This window comes from Zophobas morio, unplaced genomic scaffold (assembly GCF_036711695.1).
Source record: "Zophobas morio isolate AGI-343-1 ecotype UQ-CSIRO unplaced genomic scaffold, CSIRO_AGI_Zmor_V1 ptg000011l, whole genome shotgun sequence".
Classification (NCBI taxonomy): domain Eukaryota; kingdom Metazoa; phylum Arthropoda; class Insecta; order Coleoptera; family Tenebrionidae; genus Zophobas; species Zophobas morio.
In genome coordinates, this window is record NW_026972116.1 from 1,387,214 (window position 1) to 1,410,582 (window position 23,369).

At 32.5% G+C, this 23,369-nt stretch overlaps 3 protein-coding genes and 1 long non-coding RNA gene across 6 annotated transcripts in view; 1 reads left to right on the plus strand and 3 right to left on the minus strand.

The window, feature by feature from the left end:
• Nucleotides 1–853: 853 nt before the first annotated feature.
• Nucleotides 854–1,972, minus strand: LOC135127399 (GILT-like protein 1). Its single transcript, XM_064053842.1, has 4 exons — nt 1,752–1,972; nt 1,552–1,692; nt 1,330–1,497; nt 854–1,278 (listed from the first exon to the last, which is right to left on the minus strand). Exons 1-4 carry the CDS (start codon nt 1,800–1,802, stop codon nt 1,009–1,011), a joined length of 630 nt encoding a protein of 209 aa, XP_063909912.1. The 5' UTR covers nt 1,803–1,972; the 3' UTR covers nt 854–1,008.
• Nucleotides 1,973–8,776: 6,804 nt separating this feature from the next.
• On the plus strand, nt 8,777–9,936 carry LOC135126633 (elongin-B). Its single transcript, XM_064052671.1, has 4 exons — nt 8,777–8,917; nt 9,025–9,118; nt 9,169–9,313; nt 9,367–9,936. The coding sequence occupies exons 1-4, from the start codon at nt 8,915–8,917 to the stop codon at nt 9,476–9,478; spliced, it is 354 nt and encodes a 117-aa protein (XP_063908741.1). The 5' UTR covers nt 8,777–8,914; the 3' UTR covers nt 9,479–9,936.
• Nucleotides 9,937–9,980: 44 nt separating this feature from the next.
• Nucleotides 9,981–19,818, minus strand: LOC135126634 (uncharacterized). The gene is made up of 3 exons (XR_010280103.1): nt 19,441–19,818; nt 10,204–10,433; nt 9,981–10,152 (listed from the first exon to the last, which is right to left on the minus strand). It is a non-coding gene; the product is annotated as an uncharacterized LOC135126634 (long non-coding RNA).
• Nucleotides 19,819–20,204: 386 nt separating this feature from the next.
• The window catches only part of LOC135126635 (furin-like protease 2), a 429,769-nt gene continuing 426,604 nt past the window's right edge, over nt 20,205–23,369 (minus strand). For all 3 annotated transcript variants that reach the window (XM_064052673.1, XM_064052672.1, XM_064052674.1), the window contains one exon: nt 20,205–20,856. In XM_064052673.1, coding sequence (XP_063908743.1) covers nt 20,686–20,856 — 171 coding nt within the window. In that variant the 3' untranslated portion in view covers nt 20,205–20,685. The remainder of the gene's footprint in view (nt 20,857–23,369) is intronic.

Below are 23,369 nucleotides of genomic sequence, written 5' to 3' on the forward strand. Positions count from 1 at the left end.
TTGTCGGTGAAATTCATCGGGGGAAGTGTTCTCTCCATTTTACTGTATTTTGCTTCTTTAATTTTGTTTAATTTGAAACAATTTGTCGCAGCGCCATGTGATGTCTGTTCAGACTCAGAGTCAGGAGTATACTGGTTTTATTCAGATATAAAGTATGGTTACATATGTACACAATAGGTAGGCAACACATCTTACATTAACTATATTACAATAAATATGTGAAAATCATAGTGGTTGTCAACCATAGTAACCATGATAAGTGAAATCAAGGCAATTTTTTAATGAAGCAAGAAGATAGGAAATAATCATTTCAAAAGAAGATTAATCGATTGAAAATAAAATATTGTATTTCATTCGGAGTTTAAGTGACTTCATGTGACTCGTATGGACTTAATTCGCCTCGCTATCGCTCGGCGTTTAATCGTCCATACTCGCCACATTAAGTATCACTTAAACTCCTAATAAAATAAATATCTATTATTAACATTAATGATGACGTGTAAACAAAACATACCCAGGGCAACGCATGGACGAGTTCAATTTTTATTAGGGGTGATAGTGAGGAATTGTGGAGAAAAGAAAATGTCGCGTTCTGATTGGACAAAAGCTGTGGAGAAAAGGGCTCATTCTTCAATCGACTGAAAAATGGTGAATTTTCTCAGTATGAGCAGAAAAAACGTGTTTTTATCTTTCGGTTTGAAGTTTTTGTCAAAACTTTTGACAAGTTAGTGTTGAGGTTGCTATGTTGAATGCCCCAATTGTAATTATAATAATATCCAGGATAGTGTTTCAAATTTATTCATGTTCTTTATTACTAGTGGACCACGCTGTAGATAAAAAAAAACTTCTCATAAAGCATTACTGCAGCATGTATTTTGTAATAGAAGTGGATATAAATGACCACATATGCTTATATAATAGTAGTTATACATTTTTACACAAGTAAATTAGATATACTTTTTTTCAGTTATACTAGGTAGGTATACGTATTGCACATTCATTTACACATTAAATGATTAGGTTTTGTATAATCCCAAGATATTTACAAATATCAGGCTTATTTTTCAGCAATAGACATATCACTTTTAGAAAATTGTGTTCAGCTTCTACTTGCAATGCTTTGTTGTAAATTCCATTGAATATTATAGTTGGAATGTATGAAATGCTGGGTATCACCATATTCGTCTTTCTTCCATTTTCCACCAACAAAATATCAGCTTCACCAGACGACAAACAACTTTCGATGGATTCCCATGATATGTTCGTTAAATTAGCACACTGAAATTATATATTAAACTAAAAGTAAGCTCGCATGCAACACCGGATTACCAATGTTAATGTTTCATTTGAAGGTTTTGATTTCATAGCGCAATAAATAAATTCAACGCTGGCTGCAATTGAGTTATGTGCGATAACACACGAATGGACTTTATTGTTGTAACATTCCACAGCGCCATGTTGGCAGATGAATTCCCAGTGACCTGATGAATTGTCAGCCTATTCAAGATACATTCAAATTTCACAATAAATTTCGGTTAAATATTTTCTTACCGTAGCAAATCCAAATGGCACTAAATCGAGATCTAAATACTTTCCTGCATCTTTGAAGGTGGGGTGCAATTGTTTTGTAACAAATCTCACACTGTCAGGACATAATGATTCATAATAAAGTGTAACTGGCAATTTTTTTGCCTACAATAATGTAACATTTTGAAATATTCCTATAGGTACCTATTAATTTCAAAACTTACGGTTGCGACTGTTGTACAGAAAATGAAAAATATTAACAACTTGCCGTGCATTTTAAAATTATAATAGTGGAAAAAAATATATGTATTATATACCAAAAGCAGAGCCTACACTCACTAGCATCAGTTTTATGAACACACAACAATCAAAAACAGCAACTGGTAAACGGTTCAAGCTGATTAGTGTGATTAGGAACAAAACATGACGAACTGGGATAAAATGATAAATAATGAGTTGTTTGTACTTGTGTAAAGCCGTCGCTTTGCTCGACATAATCACAAGCTTCACGACCTCTGAAAATAATACATTTCTAATTTTTCTTCCCAAGCGTAAGCTAAGGACGTATGAACTCATTGTAATCGACTCCACCGAGGCACTTGCCAGTGCCATGTGTTCTTGACGTTTCATGACTCCTAGAGTATGAATAAAGTGCCTGTCTGTCCGTGTTGATTTTTATTAGACCGATAATCTCCGAAACTAGTGGACCGATTGTTGTTAAATTTTGTGTGTATATTAGGAACATCATATGTCCTTGCAATAATGTTGGTGACACCATCACAAATTTTATAACGGAAAAACTCACTTGAAACAAACGCCTAGCATGCTTGTTTTCTTTTACTTTTAGATTACATTCTTATCTTTATTTCAACTGATACAAATAACACAAAAATCGCAAAATCAGATCTTTAATTTTTCGAAAAAGATTTGCTGTACTTACTTCCGAGGGAAATTCCAACGAAATAACCTTCGACCAATTTTTACTTCCTGATCGTAAGCTAAGGAAGTATTTATAGTACTCGAGTTCATCAGACGAAATTTTCTCGACGTTTCATGACCCCTAGAGTGTGAAAAAAGTAATCTCCCGTATCCATCTGTCTGTTTGTCTGTCGTTTGTGTCAATATTTATTTGACACATAATCTCCGAAACTACTGTCATGTAAATGGTAAAACGCTAACCAAAATTTAGGTAATCATTCGCACCAAGAATTTGATGACGTCCCCTCAAGTTTTCCTTCCCGAGCGTAAGCTAAGGAAGTAAAAAGCTCAAAATTTTGCCAAATAAATCTAAAATGTATAAAACATGATGAGTCTGTACTTGTGATTTATGATTCCGTTCATTTTTTTTGGATTTGCTTATACAGGCTGACAAAAAAATTAATGAATGCGTGAATTTATTTTATTGATTTAATCGGGAACTACAAAACCGAATGCTTTGAAATCTTGGAGATGTTTTAAAGTTATCATAAGCATGCTAAAGTTTTGATCAAAATGTATTTGCTCATCCCCCATTAAAAAATGATGACGTCATCTCAAAATTTTGCTGAATAAATCTTAAATGTGCAAAGTTTTTACTTGTGAATTATCACTGCATTAATATTTTTTATTAATCAATTTATTTTATTGAATAAATCAAAATAAAAATGTAATTTCAGTGAAATTATCTTTTATTTTCTTCATTTATGTTTGAATTCCATCATTCTGTTTCTTTTCTACAAACTGCAATAAAGGTATTTAATAATTAAATTAAAATTATGTTGTCAAAAATGATAAGTCAAAACCTTCTATGATGTACCAACAATTTTTAAACAAAATAATTTTTATTTTTTAAAGCACAAATTAACAAATTACTGCAAAAAGTTGTAGTGGAAATTAAAGTAGAACCCTATTTTCTCCGCAAAAATCATCTCCGTGTTTTCACCCTAACAAAAGCTAACATGGGATCTAAAATTTAATATGGAATCCCTATGGCCACTTTTAAAAAAGATGCACTGTACACACAAACCTCATTTGACATACACCTGTTAAAACTTTTATGACTTACGCGGCTTAATAAGTCAAAGCACCCTTATAAGTCAAACTGGCTATTGTAAGCTTTGTGGACCCGAACACTGAATCTTATAGCAACTGCTTAATTGCGTCATTGTAATCGCCAGTGGAATTGTTGTTTATTACAAATTATAATCCAACAATACTTACCACTCAGAACAACATGTGTTTACCTTTTTTTTTATTATCATTTACACCCAAGATTACTGAAGTATTGTACTACTACTCCTACTGGATTTTTCAGCAACGCAATTAACAATGAATATTGTAAGTATGAATTAACACGTTTGGTTTATTGCATAAGTAATCCTTTTTACAGGTGACGGAATGCTTAATAAATCACAACATATTAAGTTTTGTCTCGAAAGTTGAATTATCTGGATTCTGGGTTTCATTGAGGAGTGACTAGGGCATCGAGTCTTTACGAAAATAAAAGGTTTTAACATTATGCTAGAGAAATAAAATTAAGCGGAAACAAACATTGTGCGGTAGTATCCATTTTGGAAACACTTTAGTTGGAGCCATTTGTTCAACAATTGTCTACAGAAAGAATGAAGAACTTATTTATAATTCAACAAATTTTACAGGTAATTGTCTACGTACTTGACACTTAATACAGTTTCCTGGCAAGAGTTCCCTACACCTCCACGTTGGTTCTTGCTGGACAGTTAAATGAGTTTACAAATTTGTTTATCTATAAGTAGAAAGTATACTTAAGTAACCTTGCAAGTATTATTTATATTTTGGGACATTTTGTGCTTTGCCTCATCAACTTTTCAAGTCATGAACCGCCCCTGATCATCAGTCAATTAAATTAAATAAAAAGTACAGTTTTTTATCTTGTTCGTCAAGATCAATACTAAATATTTTATTGGTGTTTAAATAGTATGACTTTGGTTAACTGCTGTTTGATACCAGGACCAATTAAATCAATAGTAAACATTTTGTTGATAAGATGAATTTTTAAATAAAAGCAAACAAGAACAGCAATTGTTTAAAAGCGTGCCAAAAGAAATACTCGTTGATAGTGATAATACGAACATGCAACAAGCCAAAATTTAAAGTTGGCGGTCATGCCAGCCGCATGACGTCACACAAAATGCGTAGTATCATAGCATGTCTTCTTGTACCATGATGTAGATGGTAAACGCTAACCAAATTTTGTCTAATCATCCTCACCAATAATGTGATGACGTCACTTCAAAATTGTGTATAGTAAATGGATTTTAAATTGTATAAAATAACATAGTCCTATACATGTAATTTATGATTCCGTGTCATGGAGGTAGTATTAGAGAAGGGAAGATAGTTTGAAAAAGCACCTGATACCGGCGCTTTCAACTGGGATCACAAATGGCTCTTCCACCTCCTCAGAGAAACTGGTTGTTCCAGTGGCGTGCTCGAAAACGCTTGTCGAGAGGCTGAAGATACGATACAAAAATTAACATGTAGCAAATTAATGGTATTGATTAAGAACACATATATATTTGATCCATGTTAATGGTAAGGGTCATGAATGGGTTGTAATAACACAAACATTCCGCCAAAATTGAGACATGCGCACAAAATTTGAAAACCCGCGAAAAGTTCGAAAAGTGGCCATGAACTTTGATCGTAATCAAAATGGGGACCCTACGTTGTGTTTTGAAATGGCGGAATGCGTTCTGATGCAAGAGGTGAACCGCAAAGGTGGAAGAGTGACCTTGAAATTAACAACACAAACATATGGCCCCTTCCATTCTGCATTTACCTTTAGACACGTATTCTCCGAAACTGCTAGACCGATTGTTGTCAAATTTTGTATGTACTCTGAGGGACATAGAATCCTGGGCAGTGTGTTCTTGTCATTTAAAAAAATGTCAATGTAAATGCACCTTTAGCGTCAACATGATTGATATTTTCGAAAAAACTGTCAAATTAACTTTGAAATATATCAATATGTTCAACATGCCAGCTGTATCAATTGTTAACAAATCTCGAGCAGTAGCTCTTACTCAAAGTGGGATGTCGCAGCGGCAAGTCTCCGTGACTTTGAGGATTCCAAAAAGCACGGTGAATTTGATCGTGCAGAAATAGAGACGAGAGCAGACTGTGAAACGTCGTCCAAGCTCAGGAGGACATCTTGTTTCTACACTTGGCGAAAACGAAGCTTTGCATGATATAATCAGAGAGAGCCCTTTTACCAGTGCTGCCGAAACAACTATAATTACCAATTTTCCGGGCAATGTCAAAACTGCTCGTCGTCGTTTGAGGACAGCTGGCATTCGCAATAGTCCAGTCACTTTAGCATAAAAAAGGATCAACCTCGGAATGAAAGATAATAAGCTGAATTTTTGTATATACCTTAATTTTGGCGTTCTAGAAGTTGTCTCAAAAGTCTCATAAAATCTCGTGTCTGCGTCGTAAGTTATTCAAGGTCAAAAGTAAAAAAAAACAGTTTTTCGCGATTATCTCAGTTTCTATTGCTCAAATGATGTTAATGTCTATTATAATAATAATTGTAGAGCATAAAATTTGGGACAAGTTTTATTTGAAACATTTTTTGATGCGCTCAATCGTTTTTGAGATAGATTGAGGGCGGTGAGAGCGCAGCGCTCATCCATACGTACTGTAATGTAAGATAAAAAAAAATCGTAAAAAATGTACAGCTGCTGAATGAAGATAAAATTAATAGTTATTTAACGAGCAAGTTGGTTAATAAAGGCGATTAATAATCGAGATATTTAATTAATGGTCGAGATTATTAATCGCCAATTAACAGTCGAGTTAGTTACAATACTTTTCCGGTGATCGTAATTGAAAAACAAAAAATACTGAAAATTCAAAATATGAGTTATGCAACAAAACATAATTACAAGTGAAATTTGTTATGAATAAACATTAGTTGGATATGTCAAAATCATGACGGATGCATAAAGTGGATCGAAGCATAGAATACTTTGGCTACAAGCGTGCTATTGAGCCTTTTTGGGAAGTTTCGGAGAAAGATGCAACTAATACGGATTCAGAATACCTTACAACCAGCTTTCCGGCGCACTAAGCAACAGACTCATCGTAGGTTTTTTGGTAAAGCATTTTGCTTCTTTCTGGAAGTAAATTTAGTGACCCCACATTTGCGTTTTCTACTACCGGAAAAGTTAAAGAATCCATTTCTATACAATTTCCAATTTTGAATCTTGATTTGCGAAATTTTTGATATTCAGAAATATAACATTTCACGTAAGCACGTGTATATCTGGTTGCCTAAAATCATGCATTAATAAATACATCCATGATTAATAGCCCTTATTAATGAACGATTTTCGTACATAAATCATGCATTAATCGCCTCATTAATAAACGATCAAAAATATAAAAACTCTTTTTACTTCCTTAAAATTTACTTTGAATAAATTAATATAATAAGTATAATATATTATCTAATATATCTACTGAACTTACACATTTTAAAGATAAAGTACTTAATTATTTTTCTACTTAAAATCTACTTTCAATAAATTAAGATGGACAATAAGTATTTAATCTAAAGAGTTTTTAATTACACAAAGTAGGTAAGTATTGTTAAATGAATATATTGAAAAGATGTAAAATGTTATTAAATACAATGTATTAACTGATAACTAATACAAATTATTCAAAATTCAAGCTATTCACAGATATTCACGGTTGATCTTGCATTACAGTACATATGGATGAGCGCTGCGCTCCCACCGCCCTCTATCTCAAAAACGATTGAGCGTATCAAAAAATGTTTCAAATAAAATTTGTCTCAAATTTTATGCTCTACAACTATGATAACATCATTGGGGCAATAGAAACCGAGATAATCGCGAAAAACTGTTTTTTTTTTTTATATTTGACCTGGAATAACTTACGACGCAGACGCGAGATTTTATGAGACTCTTGAAACAACTTTTAGAACGCCAAAATGAAGGTATATACGAAAATTCAGCTTATTATCTCTCATTCCGAGGTTTATCGCTAATTTGACTGGACTACAACTACGAGCACACAGTGCTACATGTTAATATAATTGAAACAAATTTAATAAAACTTCAACTTTGTCAGTGTCAAAATGACAAATACGCCAAACATTAAAAGCGTGATTATGAACTTATGAGTGGCTAAGGTCTGGTTTAGAAATTTTGACTGTATGACACCTCTACCCAGTTTTCCGTGTCCCCGATGGTATGTTAGAAATATCATGTAGATGGTTAAATACTAAACAAAATTTGATGGCCTCATCCATAGCCCTCATCTCCAAAATTTATAAAAAAAGTTTTTTTAATTTTATAAAATAAGATACTCCTGTAGTTGTAGTGTATGAATCCGTGTCGAATTTTCACCCTAGACATCCAGAATTTTTGGAAAAAATTTAAAACTGAATAATAATATTTTGCAATATAACTTTGAAATTGCAAAACCAATTGTTCGGAAATGTTGTAAATATTTTAAGGTTACCGTAATCATGGTAAATCGTTAAGCAAAATTTATTCATTTACCCCTTCCCAAAAAACAAATCCTATCCAAAATGTACAAAAAATGTGAATATTTACTTGTGAGTTATCACCGCATTCATATTTTTTAGATTTGCTAATACATCTGGCTCAGAAAAATTAATGATCAGTTTATTTTATTCATTATCTCAGGAACGGCTCACACCATCTTCCCAGAAAATTTTGGGAATATAATACTGATATTTTTAGTATTACACTGCACCAATCCAAGTTGATATACATGTCCTTGCAAAAATGTTAATGCCGTCATCACAAAATTGTGTAAAGTAAAAAGACAAGTCGAAAATGCTGAATATGTTACATTGTACTTTAGTTGCGAGGGAAGTTCTGTCGAAACAACTTTCCACCAATTTTTTTGTTTTGTACTATAAAATGAACTGAAAGTGATTTTTAAAATACGATCGATTAGACTCGAGTCTAATATTCTGCCAAATTATACGTAAAAATCCCTTCTAGAGAATTCAGTAACACGACGTAAAGTTTTAGCATGTAAATCACTGTATAGAATTTCTAGTCCAAAATAGTAGTAGTAATAAAATAACGAATTTTATCCACTCAAAAACATTATCACACTCAGCTTCGTCTCGAAGAAAAATACATATTTATTTTATTACTCGATCAGAGAAAGATCGAAATTTAAGATTCCCTCTCCTTTGATCGTCTAGTCTAGAGCGCCCTCTGCTGCAGTGTTATAAAACATTTTTCATTCCCGTAACGAACAAACGACTATAACAGTAATTGCGGCAGTGAGGTTAAAAACTTTAATGAAAAGGCTACAGTTTATTATTTAAAAAAAATAACCTCATCCCACTGTTTGAACCATGGTAAGTACTCAAATAAGAACGCCTTGGGTATATTCCAAGTTCTGCCATTTTGACCGAGTTACAATACAATCATGATTGGCAATGATTCCACAATTCTTTTGTTCCAGGACGTGTTTTTGATGATTCGGAGGAAGAAGTTGACCATATTTACAGATGCTAAAGACACAACCACCGTCCTTGAACTGAAAAAAATCATTGAAGGTGAGTTTGGTAATTTTTTTCTACGTCAAACATAACCTATTTTTTGATAGGGATTTTGAAGATACCGCCGCAGGACCAACAGTTGTTTAATAAAGATAATGCTATAATGGTGGATGATAGGATGTTGCAGGATTATGGACTAACATCGACCACAGCTAAGGCCCAGAGCCCAGCGACAGTGGGGCTTGCAGTAAGGTGAGTGAAAGTGGTCTTCTGGCAAATAAGTATCTAACATGAGTATCATACAGAGAAACTGCCGATGCTTTTGAACACCTTGAATTGACCCCATATTCGGCTCCCCCTGATTTGCCAGATGTTATGAAATCCCAGGAAGCTAATGGCCAGGAACAGTCTTCCTGAATTTGTTTCATTCATGTGAATTTTTTTCTTACAAAAAAAACTCAGATGAATAAAATCCATGTTAATGTATTTACCGTTTGGTTATAACTTATTAACCTTTATTTAGCTATAGCCAAACAGTGGATATGTTAACATAAATTTTGTTCTCTGATAAGTGATTTAGCTTAAGAACTTTTTGGGTTTATTACGTTTGCAATAAACTCAAAAAGTTCTTAAGTTTCATTATTTATTGCATCAATTACAATATTTGTGAAATAATATTGTGATAGTTTTTTATATTAGGATATGTAATAACAGTGTTCATATGTTTTTATTGTTCTTTTTTGTAACATACAGCTTCTACAATATTTTGTATCATAGGTTAGACTGAAATTAGTGTATATGTTTAGCCTCTTTTTTTTTTTTCTTTTTTTGAAGAAATTTCAAATCAAGATTAAGTAAAATGTTTCATTTATGAATCTCATTGTTATTAATTCCTGTTCAAACCTTGAACAATAATAAATTTAATAACAAGCGGTAAAAAAGATTTATTAGTTATGAGATTTCACAAAGATTTCAGATTTTTTACACACATTAACTTTATTTTCTTCAAATTTTGTTGACGAAATTTCTGTAGAAGAGACCGAATTGCAACGCCTCCATTTCGCTCTGCGATTCTGAAACCAGGTCTTTACCTAAAACATTTCAATTTTGCTGTATGAATTAATTAATGTGTATACGATTACCTGCCGGTCTGTCAGTTTTAAAGAATCTGCCAATAATTTCCTATCTTCGGGACTCAGATATTTATGGGATGTAAAACGTTTTTCTAGGGCATCTGTCTGATTGGCCGTGAAACGAACTTGGCCCCCTTTTCGTTTGGAAAAGTAGCATAATTGTGGAAGAAAAGTGAGTGGGAAAGTGTGATAGTTTGACCAGGTGGGCGTCCGTGTATATATGTTTGGATATGAAATTGCTGAAAAAAAGTAATGTATATATAATTATACTTATTTGCAATTTGCAAGAGCATTGGTATATTTTTTTATATATATATACAGGGTTAGTCACGAGAGAATTACTTCTGAAAATTATTTTTACGCAACCCAAAATACGAATACCATGTACCATTTGATACTAACTGAATTTAAAATAAAATGCTTAATCCATGATTGCTTTGAGTTTGGCAATCTCATTTTGACAATTGTGGAAAAGGAGGTTACGCGAGTGTCCATGGTGGTACCGCAGCCAGTCGGAAATCTCCTCCGGCGCCGCTAATAAATTTGTCAGTGTGCCTCTTGATCTTTTGCAACCGATTAATCACGAGAAAATTATTTCTAAAAATTCCTTTTACGGAATTTTATTCAAAGGTTACAACACAAACTCAAACAAGTAAGTAAATAATTTAACTACTAATCTGTTGAAAATGTTGGGCATTTTGGGGGGATGCTACGGCTTTTTTGTAAATGGATGGCCGAAGAAGTCCAGAGGTTGCAGATTTGCACTTCGAAGAGGCTCTAGGTGACGCAGAGATGGCGAATTAACACATGCACATTAGCGGCGAACAACATTGGTAGAGCACTTACGGCTTCAGTATAGCCTAGAGTCCCTGTAGAGACTACAGGGACTCTAGTATAGCCCAGATTGATCTGACTGTATGTCGTCGATCCAATGGGGCTCTAAAGGCGAGTCAACGATGAAAAAAAAAAATGTTAAAAATTAATTAACGTCAAAGTGACACTGCCAAAGTCAAAGCAATCATGGATTAGGCATTTCATTTTAAATTCAGATAATATCAAGTGGTACAGGGTATTAGTATTTTGGGTTGCGTAAAAATAATTTTCAGAAGTAATTCTCTCGTGACTAACCCTGTATATATATATATAACGTTTAAGTTTAACACCAGAAATGTTTTAACTTTGAAAAGATCACCAACATATCACATTTTGTCCAGATTATCTTGAGTTAGCTATAAAGAGAAATATGAAATATATTTTATTTATTATCAAAAGCAGTGACATTAAATTTGCAAACGAATATTAATAGCCCATGTGCATACGTACTATACCTACAGACTCAGGCACCGACTTTTGGACACACGCTACAAAAATTTCAATTTCACAATAATGTGTAAATTTTCTTTTTACCTGGTCTGACAATTTCAGTGTCAGATTTTGATAACTCAGTGACGTCCTTCACAGTTTTGAAGATGCCACAACTAAATGAATTACAAAAATGTATTGTTCAAGCTAGACTAAGGGATGGTGCGAGCATTAAGAACATTACAAATGAAATAAATGTAGACAAAAGCACGGTGTTATTGGTTAAACAAAAAACTGAAGAGTAGTTCATCTATTCAGTAACTATTCGAAGAAGCCGATAAAGTAGTGCGATTTTTTTTGTGATTATGAATTTATTTGTAGAAAATGAATCTAAAATACAGTTTATGTTAATGATTGAGCTCATAGATTGAGCTTAAATGTCATAGAAAGGGCGAAAAAACTATCAAAAAATTTAACAACGGTCGTGACAGAATGTCCATGGTGTGGTGTGCCATGTTCGTGATCATCACAATGTATTTTTTGTACGACCATTGCTTTTTCGATCATTTACCGTACAGGTTTCCATAGCAGTAAGTTCAGTTTACGGGTTGCTACGACTAACAACCAAGAGGCGAACGGTAAGCAGATTACTTACTGTTCAGCTGAACGATAAGTAATCACGCATTCGAGATTTTTTTAATTTTAAATTCCATGCTTGTTCGACTTCGATATTTTCGCTTTCAGAATCACTCATGATTGATATTTTAAGCAAATAAATCACTCACTAATAGTCGCGGAAAGAAAATTAACTCGAAATCAAGCCAGATCAAATCTAAATCGACAGCGGTCAAAATGGAAACTGATTTTTCCTAACGGCGTGCGGAAAGTGACTAGTTTCCGCACGCTAACCCGTGCGGAAAGTGATACTTTTCCGCACTAGTGCGGGAAGTAAAATGTAAGTACATTTCAAAGATTTATTGATTAATGATTACAACTATTTATATTAAATGTAAAAACAATTTATATAGTTATTTTTCTCATTGCTTTCATTTCGATCTGTCTCTTCAGTGGTTTTCATCTCAAACACCTTTGCTGCCTCCTTTTGTTCAGATCCAACTTCAGCTTCGTTTTATCGGTGATAGTACAACTGTTACGCCAATATAGCCACTTCTGAAACTTTCTTTACTTGCTTTTCATTGCACCATGCCCAAAATTCCTTATAAGCCTTCTCATATCGGTCCTTACATTTTGTCGGTATTAGGTCTTGAATTGCATTCTCTGCTTCAGCAACTATATCCGAAGGAATAGAATCGCTAGAGGAATCTTTGTTTTCCATCTTCAGTTGGACACACAGAACACAACACGATTTAGGTATTATTGACAAATATTTTGCGAAAAACTTGTTTGTGTTTAAACAATTGCATTCGCAATACCTTGACTACTCAACGATATGCTTTTCGAATGTGCTGCGATTTAAAATTTGACGAAAAACTTAATTGCTGAAAGATTTAACAGACGCTGTTAGGAAAAACATTGTTCCTAACGCGCGCGGGAAGTACGATTCCGAAACTCGTGCAGGTACTCGTTTCGGAATCGCTGACTTCCCACACTTGTTAGAAAAATAACTATTTAAAATTGTTGTTTATATTAATCGAAACCATAGTAACAAATTTTAAATTAAAAAAAAGACCTTGTTGATGTTTGATATAAATTCTTTCAATTTATGAATTTGATAAAAAGACGCAAATCTTTTGATGGTCGTACAAAAAATTGTATAAGCATCACGAACGTTAAGGGGGTTTACTGGTCTCAGACAAACTTTTGTCTTCGACCAGTAAACACCCCTTACCGTTCTTAATACTTAATATACTATTGTTTCAAAGTTAGAAAATAATGCTCAAAGCATTAAGCAACGCAAGACTCTGCTTGAAACAGAAAATTTGCATTCACAATGACATGTTATAGAAAATAGCTTTTCAATAATACCTGAATCAATAAAATTTTTAGAAAGACAAAATTTGGAATTGTTTACCGCAATGGAAAAATTTTAATCGACATTATCTCATTTAAAAGATGTAAATTGGCCGTTTCAGGATTAATTTAAAACCAAAATTGACGCAGTACTGGCAAGAAATCCTGGTTTCTTAATATTAAAAGCAATATCCTTAAACACTGTTACAGATACTACTTTCTTAGAATGTACCAAATTTGTATCTAATTTTTTGTTTGCTCTAGTAGTGAAGATGTGGAGAGATCTTTTTCTAGACTCAAAGACGTTTTGACACCCAAGCGAAACTCATTTTCTGAGGAAAATTTGGAAAAATACGTAATTGTACAAGCTTATTTGTCAAATTAAAACCACCGACCTTGTTATATTATTGAAATTAAAGAATTTTGGTAGTTTATTTTAATAAACACTTGAAATTTACATCAAAGAATAACCCTGTTTGTCGCACGCCCATGTATTCGATGCTTGAACTTACTTCTTATTGAATCACGGGGGTTCGTGCAGTCAAACCTCTTAGGGGCCGATTTGACGACTTTTTACAATTCCGAAACAAATCCAGGCACTGGTGACAAATTACACTAGTTTACAAGGTTTTATATCCAAAGACAAAAATAGTTGAATCTAAAAGATTTAGGTTTGGGAAATTCAAATCTGAAAGCAGAAAAAATCCATCACGCCAGGTTTTTGAGATATTTATATAAACATACCCCATATTTCTTTCCTTTTATACAACTCTTGTAGGTAATTTTTTTATTTTTAAATATATATGAACATATAGTTCTTTGTGCAAATTTGTATCATTTTAAAAGATCATATACGTAAATAAATAACATGAGTCAATTTTTCAAGCTACTAGATTGCCATCAATGTTTTATTTAAAATTTTTCAAGTATTGATTTTAGAATAATTGGTTGTTTTTGATTTTTCTACGGGAAGTCATAAAAAAAATGTGAGGTTGGCCTCACAAAGATCTTTTAAAATGATACAAATTTGCTCAAAGAAATACAGGTTTATCTTTAAGAATAAGAAAGTTACATGAGTTGTATCAAATAAAAGCAACACCCAGTATATATATATTATAAACATTATGACTGAAAATTAAAAATGATTAACACTAGCGTTTCTTTTATTGGCAGTACTGTCAGTTTCCCTTATAATAAACCAACAGTAACACATTTTCGTCCCAAAAACCTTGATACCTTCTTTTTAAGCATATTTTGAACAGATCTTTCCGCTTTGGGTACTATAATTTTACCACAAACGTAACAAAACTGATTTGCACTTACTTTGCACGATCTCGAAGACATTTTTTATGCGACAATGGTGCATTAACATGAATCAGTTTAACACTAACGCGAAGGTAAAAGCAAAGTTCATTATTTTGGATTTATGAAAAAACCTTACGTGATAGGGATTATCCGTTTTTGGATTTGTTATCAGTAAGTAATTTAGAAGTAGAAAATATTTTTTTTAATTTTTGGATATGAAAAAAAGTTTAAATTTGTAAACTAGTGTTATCTCGAGTCTGTATACTTGGTTGTCTGATTATAACAAACTCTTGCAATTTGTTTCTTTCATTTTTTTGTTGTAACTTACAAAGTTGCAGTAAAATTCTCTACAAGCCTACGTATGTTTCACATCAAAATACTGTATTATCTTCACACAAAACAAGCTCTTGTACTTAAATTTTAAAAGTTATACTTTTTTTAAGAAAAACTACAACAAAATTTGGAAAATAACATTTTTTCTACAGAGATTTTTATGCGAGGAACGCAAATAAATATCTCCCAAAATGTTCATATGAAACTACAACTGGAAACGCAGTTTTACGTTATTTCCGGGTAAGTGAGGTTGCCTTAAATTCACAAGTCCAAGTTAGAGAAAAAAAATTAAAACATTCTTTACGCCAATTCGACGTTCACTTACAAAGATAAAACATAATTAATAGTAGATCAAAATAGATCAAAAAACGTGAAAATTTAGCTACTGTGTCGTCAGATTCATCCTAAACAATATTTAAATTTTTTGTAATGTTATGAAAAGAAAAAAATCACTGTAAAAAGATACGATACCTCCAAAATTATTTTGAATAATGAAAGTCCAATCAATTTCAAATATTTACCCAAAACAGCAATGAATTCAAATATGGTAAAATTTCGAAAAAAAAGCTTTGAAGGGCTATATCTCCTACATTTAGACAAAACGTTTTCTTAAATTGTTTTCCCTCTGCTCCATAATAAAAGACCCTGAACAAAGTATTATATATATCTTGGTGCACTATTTTTTGAAAATCTCTATGTGTGTATAATTAGGTGAGTTAGGTAAAAGGGCGGAATGGGACTATTTGGCGCGGCCGACTTGGCGCGAGTACGTCGGTATATAATATAAAAAATATTTCTTGTTCGTACTGTGGTTAGCACCACCAAACACTTATACCACAGTATAGATATATCTATAACTAACGTATATACGTTAGTTATATATCTATACTGTGCTTATACTTAGCACCCTGTTATTTATGCCAAATGTAGGCAACCAAATACACAGTTTCATTCGCACAAATTCCAATAATTAAATGATCCACGGAGCAAGAAGTTCCACGTTTAGGAGTATGTTTATAATGAGGTGCAGGGTGCGAAGCGCCCGTGTATCCATTAAAAAGTTGACATTACCCCTCCACCCTGCCCACCCCGAGGAGCCGCCACTGTCCATACGTAATTTTCTGATGCAATAGTAATAAAATCAAAAGATTTTATCCCTAATATTGTTTGATCATACATTTTTGGAACATAATTTTTTCCAATCGTAGTTTCGTCGAGAATATCATGTTTCATATATTTATTTAAAACATTTCTTAAGGACGGGTTGTTTAATTTCTTTCAAGGAATATAGGAGATATAAAAGCACCATAAACGTCTTCATAAATTGTTTCTTTTGATGTTTCAGCTAAATTATGCTTATGTCTTTCAGTATTCACGTGCTTTTTTTTGCAAACTATCTTTATCTCTGAACGCAAGACTTTTTGAACAAGTAATGCGGATAAACTTGTTTATTATTTACATATGAAAAATTGTAAAATTCCATATTTTATTAAAAAAGTAAATAAAAATGTAACTCCAAATGTAATTGTACGAAAATAAAAAGTGAATTCTAATTGAAAATACAAATAAAACGAAAAATTAAAATGAAATAATATCAAATTGTTCTAAGAAATTACTGAAATTCGTAACCACACTGCCTGATTAAACGAATTGAAAATAAAATCAAATAAACAGAAACGAAACCCAAGCTATTTTCAAAAAAACATAAAAAGTGTTAAGAACATAAAAAGTGCACAAGAACAGCGGGGAAGACAAAACGTGTTAATGGCAGTCGGAATAATGCGTGCTACGAGGGGCATGCAGTCCCCACTCGTATGCGCGCCAATGTATGACATACAATCCCGAAAAATGTCCGCGCACCGTTTATGACTCTCGGCGAGTGTAATCTTAATCCGATAATTAGTTGGGAACGAATAGTATCTGTTTGAATCTAATGGCCTCCTTTAATGAGAGATAAATAAAGGTTATTTTCTTCATTTTATAATTTTGCTGTATATATTACTACTGAGAAATTTTTCATCAACTCTAACAATTTTTTTAGTTGATTTTATATTAAAAATGTGAAACTAACGAAAAATGCAAACGATGTTACATATTTCACATTTAAAGAACAGACTTATTTTAACTTTGGCAACGTATTGTAAAACATTATGCTTCTGTTTCTGTATTATTCGTCCGACATACTGTATTTGCTGAACAGTGCGGGATTTTTTACGAGTGGGTCGGACAAAGAGAGAATCAGAAACATAGCAGATGTCCCAAATTGGTACAGTTTTACAACATGTTACCAAAATTTTTATTAGCGTACAATTCAGGGCCATGGGTCAGTTGCGCGCCACGGTAAAAAAATCTGCAGGCAGGTGGTTCTATCTCTAAGGACAGCTGCACTCAAACTATGTGAGAAGCAAGAGTCGGTTGTTTGTTGCGATCCAGAAGATTTGCATATAATTTTAACCACAAGTATAAATTCATAATATTTTGCATATTTTAGCTAGGATTCAGTCGGCAAAATTTTGAGAACACGTCATCAATTTTTTGGGAGGGGATAAATCCATGGATTTTAATTAATGATTTATCATGTTTACGATAACCTTAAAACTTTTGCAAGATTTCAGGGCATTCGGTTTTATAGTTTCAAAGCTAAATTGTAAAATGTTGGTATACGATTTAGGTTTTTTTTTCAAACATCTGTATGTAAAAGGTAAAAACTCAACAAGGATTCATAAAACACAAGTGCAAGTGCATGTTATTTTATAAAATTTAAATAACATTATGCTATTGTAAATTTTGGAGATGACGTCATCGTTGGTGGGGCTGATTAGAAAAATTTTTGTCAAAGGTTATTAGAGAGAAATTTCCTCGTCCCTGAAGTACAGTCTAACAAATCACGCTCCTTTGAAGATTTATGAAATTTGAGTTTATAAAATTTAATTTTTTGTGATAACCTCTATAAAAAGTAAAATACAGAACTACAAAGTTAGCTTAATTTGGCTACCCTGAAATACTAATTTCTTTAAAATCCAGTGAAATGTTTAAAGAGTAACAGCAGAGAAGTTTATTTTTTCTGACGGTGAAAATTATTTTTGATATTGTTTTTCGAAAAAAAAAAAGAATTATAGAACCACCAATCATCTTCAATGCGAATTCTAGGGCATTTTGATGTGCTTAATGGATCGGATTCCTCTTAATTTGACAGTATGTATTACTGTTGCTTATTCAGATGCGTAGATTATGCAGAATATAGTAGAATTTCCATTTTTTTTAATCTGTAGGTTTATGTAAACCCAAATCAAACGATTTATAATTTTACAAAATTTTTAAAATTTTTCGGTGTTTAAATATTCGCACTTAACTCTCAATTAAATGTTTAAATAAAAAGTTTTGGGTTAATGAAAAAAATTATGCATTCAAAATTTGCAGTCTTATTAATTTTTTTTATGAGAGCTCATAGGTTACTATACTCTGGATTATTCAGAGCTTCTTGTAAGAGTTAATAAAGGATGGATCTTTTACTAATCCGTAGTAGTCCCGTCAGTGATGTAAACCCATAAAGATTTATTTCGAACAAAAATTAAGCTTTGTTAGAAACAAGTACAAATATGTTAACAGAAAATCACTTAATGAAACTATTCATCATTAATGTTAATAACAAATTGACATATCTGGATTTAATGTGTAAGGGTTATTTGAACATATTTGATGGATGAAATTGATAATAACAACTTGGATTGTACACATAAGATTAGGAAATAATGTTATTCATTAATCTAAAGCAGTAAATAATTTGGTGATTATTGCCGAACACACTTCAATATCGAAATTGGCAATTTTCGACTTGAAGAAGCTTCAGTTTTGCGATTATTTGTGGAAACAGATTAGTTTGCCTCATTATCAATCAAATTATGGATAATTCTTGTCAGCTTGTTCAGTGAAGTATAAAATCGATTGTAGAATTATCACATTTTTTTTAGAATACGTCAACCTTGAGAAAATGTAACGTTATCCAATTAGTAACCACCGTGCGGATTGAGGTCTTCCTTTGGTCGTCAGTACGTGGCTAAACCCAATTAAAATTGTACATTTTCGGCGGAAGTTTAAATTTTTATGGTTAAAACGCGATAAGTTGGGATTTTGTGCAGACGAAATAAATGTGTTTTAATAGCAACCATTCTCTCTTGATGTATTACGTCACTTTTTTCTTTTTTAATATGGAAAAATGAAAGAAAAAACTATTTTTTTAACATGTTTAACATGAGGTTTGTTTTTCGATCAAAAAACTAACATTTTTCTCGAAAGTTTAGTCTTATCAAAAAATGAAAAATCATTACAACGTACCTTTGGTCCTGTATGCATCGTAGTGTTCCGGATTATGGTACAGCCTGTCACTTTGGTACCAACATCCATTGCCTCCAGCATGTGGTTCGCTTATAGATCTATAGTATTGAAAAGTTGGTCGGTTTAGTAAAGTTTTCTGTAAAATACTATTGTTTGCAGTCGAATAACACTCCGATTTTTTTTCACGTTTGTTGTAATTTTTGTCAGTTTCAAAGTAATTCACGTCCTTTTTGAGAATGTCATCAATCCGAAAGGACATTTTTTATTAAGTTTTTACACACAAAAACGATAAGTCGAGCGCTTGTGCAATCCCCGATTGTATTGACGAATTTGAGTCGACATTATTTAATAATTTGTTTTATGTAGTGTGAGATAGTGGTTTGGGTCGGGATTTACAAAGACCGCTTGGATTGGTTACTCTTATCGAATTGCAACGACGATTGTTTCCGTTTTTTCTCTCGATTAGATTCATTCGACTAGTCCTTCCTTCCTCACGGATTCTTTACTTGGATAATTGGGGGCACATTAGTTAGCCGTTTTGATAATAAATTGATAATAATTGTCTATTTAATGTCGCAACCAGTCCCATATTGTTTGGCCTTTCACCAATGTTTGGTTCTGTAATATTCGTTCATGGCGGAACCTCAACCACTACTGGATTTCAGAACGACTTTAGTGCAATGTTAGAGGTACATATTGGAATTTATGAAAAAAGAAACAACAATTAAGTTGGAACTGAAACAATGATCAAGGAAGCGAACTAATCAAAAAATATATGTTTTATTAACCAAAAAACCTGCCAAAACAAAAAAAAAAAACATGAAAAATAATTTTGTGGATTTGGTATCAACGGATCGTTGGTAAATTTCGTAAATAACATTGAAACAATTATCTATTGATTATATACAAAGTGTACATTTAAAAATAACTATATTTACGACATGAAATATCAAGAGCACTTAAGTTTCGCATCTTAAAATTTAATCCTTTTTTTACATTGAGCTGTCTTCATTGATGATATTAAAACATCTTATAAAATAACACTTAGGATTTTGGTACAAGTGGTAATCATTTCGTTTCATAGAGGGATTCACAATATATACATTACAATCTGCAATAAATTACGTGTTAAGCTTTAACAAGCCTAACGAGGTCATTGTTTAGTATAAAACACAACACAGGCAATGAAGACAGTATTATATAAATCATATTTACACACTCGTTTTGTTCCGCTCATTTGATTTTTTAACAAGCAGTCCGATCAGGTTTAGGTGTTACTAAGTTGTGGCCCTCTGAACTGTCTGAATCTGAGGAATCTCCGTCACTCACAGCCACTACGTTGTAGTTACAAGTTACTTTAGGCTTCTTTATTGATACCCTGCTGTAGCCTCGCTGCGCAGCCTGAATACTGTTTCTCTGAAAAAAAAACTATGGATAAAAATTCGTTTCAAAAGGAATTACCACGACAAATTTTTAGTTTTAAATATTATTATTAGTGACCGATTCTTGTCAAATTTTATATCGGTATATACTATGAATATTATGTAGATGGTAAAACGCTAACCATACTTTGTCTAATCATCGTCACGAACAATGTGATGACGTCACCTAAAAATTGTATGTAGTAAATAGGTTCTAAATTATATAAAATGATACAGTCCGACAAGTGCAGTTTATGAATTCGTGTTGATTTTTACCCGAGACGTCAAGGTTTTTGGAAAAAAATCAAAATTTTATAACAACACTTTACAATTTAATAATTAAATATATAGTGTAAAACCGAATGCTATGATATCTTGTGCAGGTTTTAAAGTTATTGTAAACTTGCTAAATTTTTAACCAAAATAAGTATATTTGTTTATCTGTCCAAAAGACGCAAAATTTAGGCGAATAAATTCTATCTAAAATGTCCAAAACATGATGAGTCTACAGTTGTGATTTACCACTGTGTAATATTTTTTAGATTTTTATAGACAGTGTGTCTCAAAAAAAATAATGATTGGGTCAATTTATATTATTGGTTTAATCAAGAACTGCAAAACCAAGTGTTTTGAAATCTTGCAGACGTTTTGCAGTTATTGTAAGAATGGTAACGTTTTAATCAAAATGTATCCATTTATCAACACCAAAAAATTGATGACGTCATCTCAAAATTTTGCGGAATAAATCCTACCTAAAATGTGCAAAATGTGATCAGTTTACACTTTCGTATACGTATATACAGCGCGTATTTTTTAAAAGTGGCCATAGGGATTCCCATGTTAAATTTTAGACCCCATGTTAACTTTTGTTAGGGTGAAAACCCAGAAATGATTTTTTCGGTGAAAATAGCCTAAGGGTTCTACTTTGATTTCCACTACCAGTTTTTGCAGTAAATTATTAATTTGTGCTTTAAAAAATTAAAATTATTTTGATTAAAAATTTTGGTACATCATCAAGGTTTTGACTTATTACTTTAATTTATCACTTTTGACAGCATAATTTTAATTTAGCTATAAAAATAGCTATTTATGTAACAAGTACAATAAAAGAAACATACAACCTTTATTGGAAGTGGTACTCTAAAAAGAACGTCAAATCAACGTCGGAAGAGAATATTTTGGCATATTTCACTACAGAGCTTCTCTCGTATGAAAGTTCATCATTATGGAGCTATTCCACGTCAATCAACCATAAATTTACATGAAGGAGTTGATATCAGTAAATTCCCATGTGTCATTGGTCATCGCATTTCTGAAGCGGAAAGGTGAAGGGTCAAACTGCTAAAATTAACGTTGCGGAAAAAATTCTAGGAAAAAATCTTTCGGAAAAAGATGTTCCTGAAGATATGTTTAGTTGTGGAAAAGCAGATGCAGTAATAGAAGCAAAAGCAGTGAAATGCGACAAGGAAAATATCCAATATATGTTTTCTGGTACTAGTTATGTTGTAAATATTAAACATTGCGACCATGCCTAGATTATTTTAGTAAGTTTAATTGTATTCACGAAAACTTTAATAAAAACAAGTGTAAAATAAAGTTGTTTTTATTGTACTAGTACCATAAAGTACCACATTACGGCCGCTAAATTATAAAATAAAGTAACGTTTATAGAGCAATCGGACATAAATTGCAGTTTTTAGAAAAGAAACAATGATGGCATTCAAACATAAATGAAGGAAATAAAAGAATATTTCACTGTAATTGCGTTTTTGTTGTCCACGATCGAGAAAACCTGTGTTTATAAATCTGCCATAAAATTTTTAAATTGTGCTCTTGCTGGATGTACAGTCGCGGACAGTGAATTTCGTCCACGCGAATTCAGAAAAATTCACTGTAGTCGGTGCTTTATTGTCATGATGAATTATCATGATGACTGACGTAAATATTGTCAGATTTAATTTAGCTCCGCACCTGCCATCCATTAGTTATTTTAATGAAGGTAAAATAATATCCTTTTTGCAAGACGGGATGTCGCTATACTTTTGGGCTTATCGCGGACTAGTGTTAGTTTTCGTATAAAACTTTGATCCCCATCCAGGTTGGTGAAAACCATGCGCTCGTTCAAATTGTGGAAGACATGCCATTTACAACTGCAATTGAAGCTGCAGATCATCAGCAATGACTGCCCGACGACGCATTAGGGAACGAGGACTTAGAAACCATACAGTATAGAGATTGGGTTTGTTTTACAACATCTCATGTAGGTTGAAGGGCTTTGGAGTTATTTTCTCAAACGACAAAATTTTTCAATCTTACCAAATGGCAAGTTAAAAGTATACAGGCCTCGAAACATATAGTGAACCAAGACCTATAAGGTTATATGGCCATGACTCATCCTATTTTGCACATTTAAGGTAGAAAAAAAACTTTGTGGTGACGTCATATTTTTTAGGATGGATGAGCAAATACATTTTACTAACTTTAAAACATCTACAAGATTTCAAAGCG

What these genes read in the sequence shown, in the direction of transcription:
- LOC135127399 (XM_064053842.1), bottom strand. Translation starts at nt 1,802, where the DNA reads ATGCACGGCAAGTTGTTAATATTTTTCATTTTCTGTACAACAGTCGCA. An exon ending in TCTGTACAACAGTCGCAACC is followed by an intron (nt 1,693 to 1,751) that starts GTAAGTTTTGAA and finishes ACATTATTGTAG; the next exon opens with GCAAAAAAATTGCCAGTTAC. An exon ending in CAAATGAAACATTAACATTG is followed by an intron (nt 1,279 to 1,329) that starts GTAATCCGGTGT and finishes ATATAATTTCAG; the next exon opens with TGTGCTAATTTAACGAACAT.
- LOC135126633 (XM_064052671.1), top strand. An exon ending in ACTGAAAAAAATCATTGAAG is followed by an intron (nt 9,119 to 9,168) that starts GTGAGTTTGGTA and finishes ATTTTTTGATAG; the next exon opens with GGATTTTGAAGATACCGCCG. An exon ending in ACAGTGGGGCTTGCAGTAAG is followed by an intron (nt 9,314 to 9,366) that starts GTGAGTGAAAGT and finishes AGTATCATACAG; the next exon opens with AGAAACTGCCGATGCTTTTG.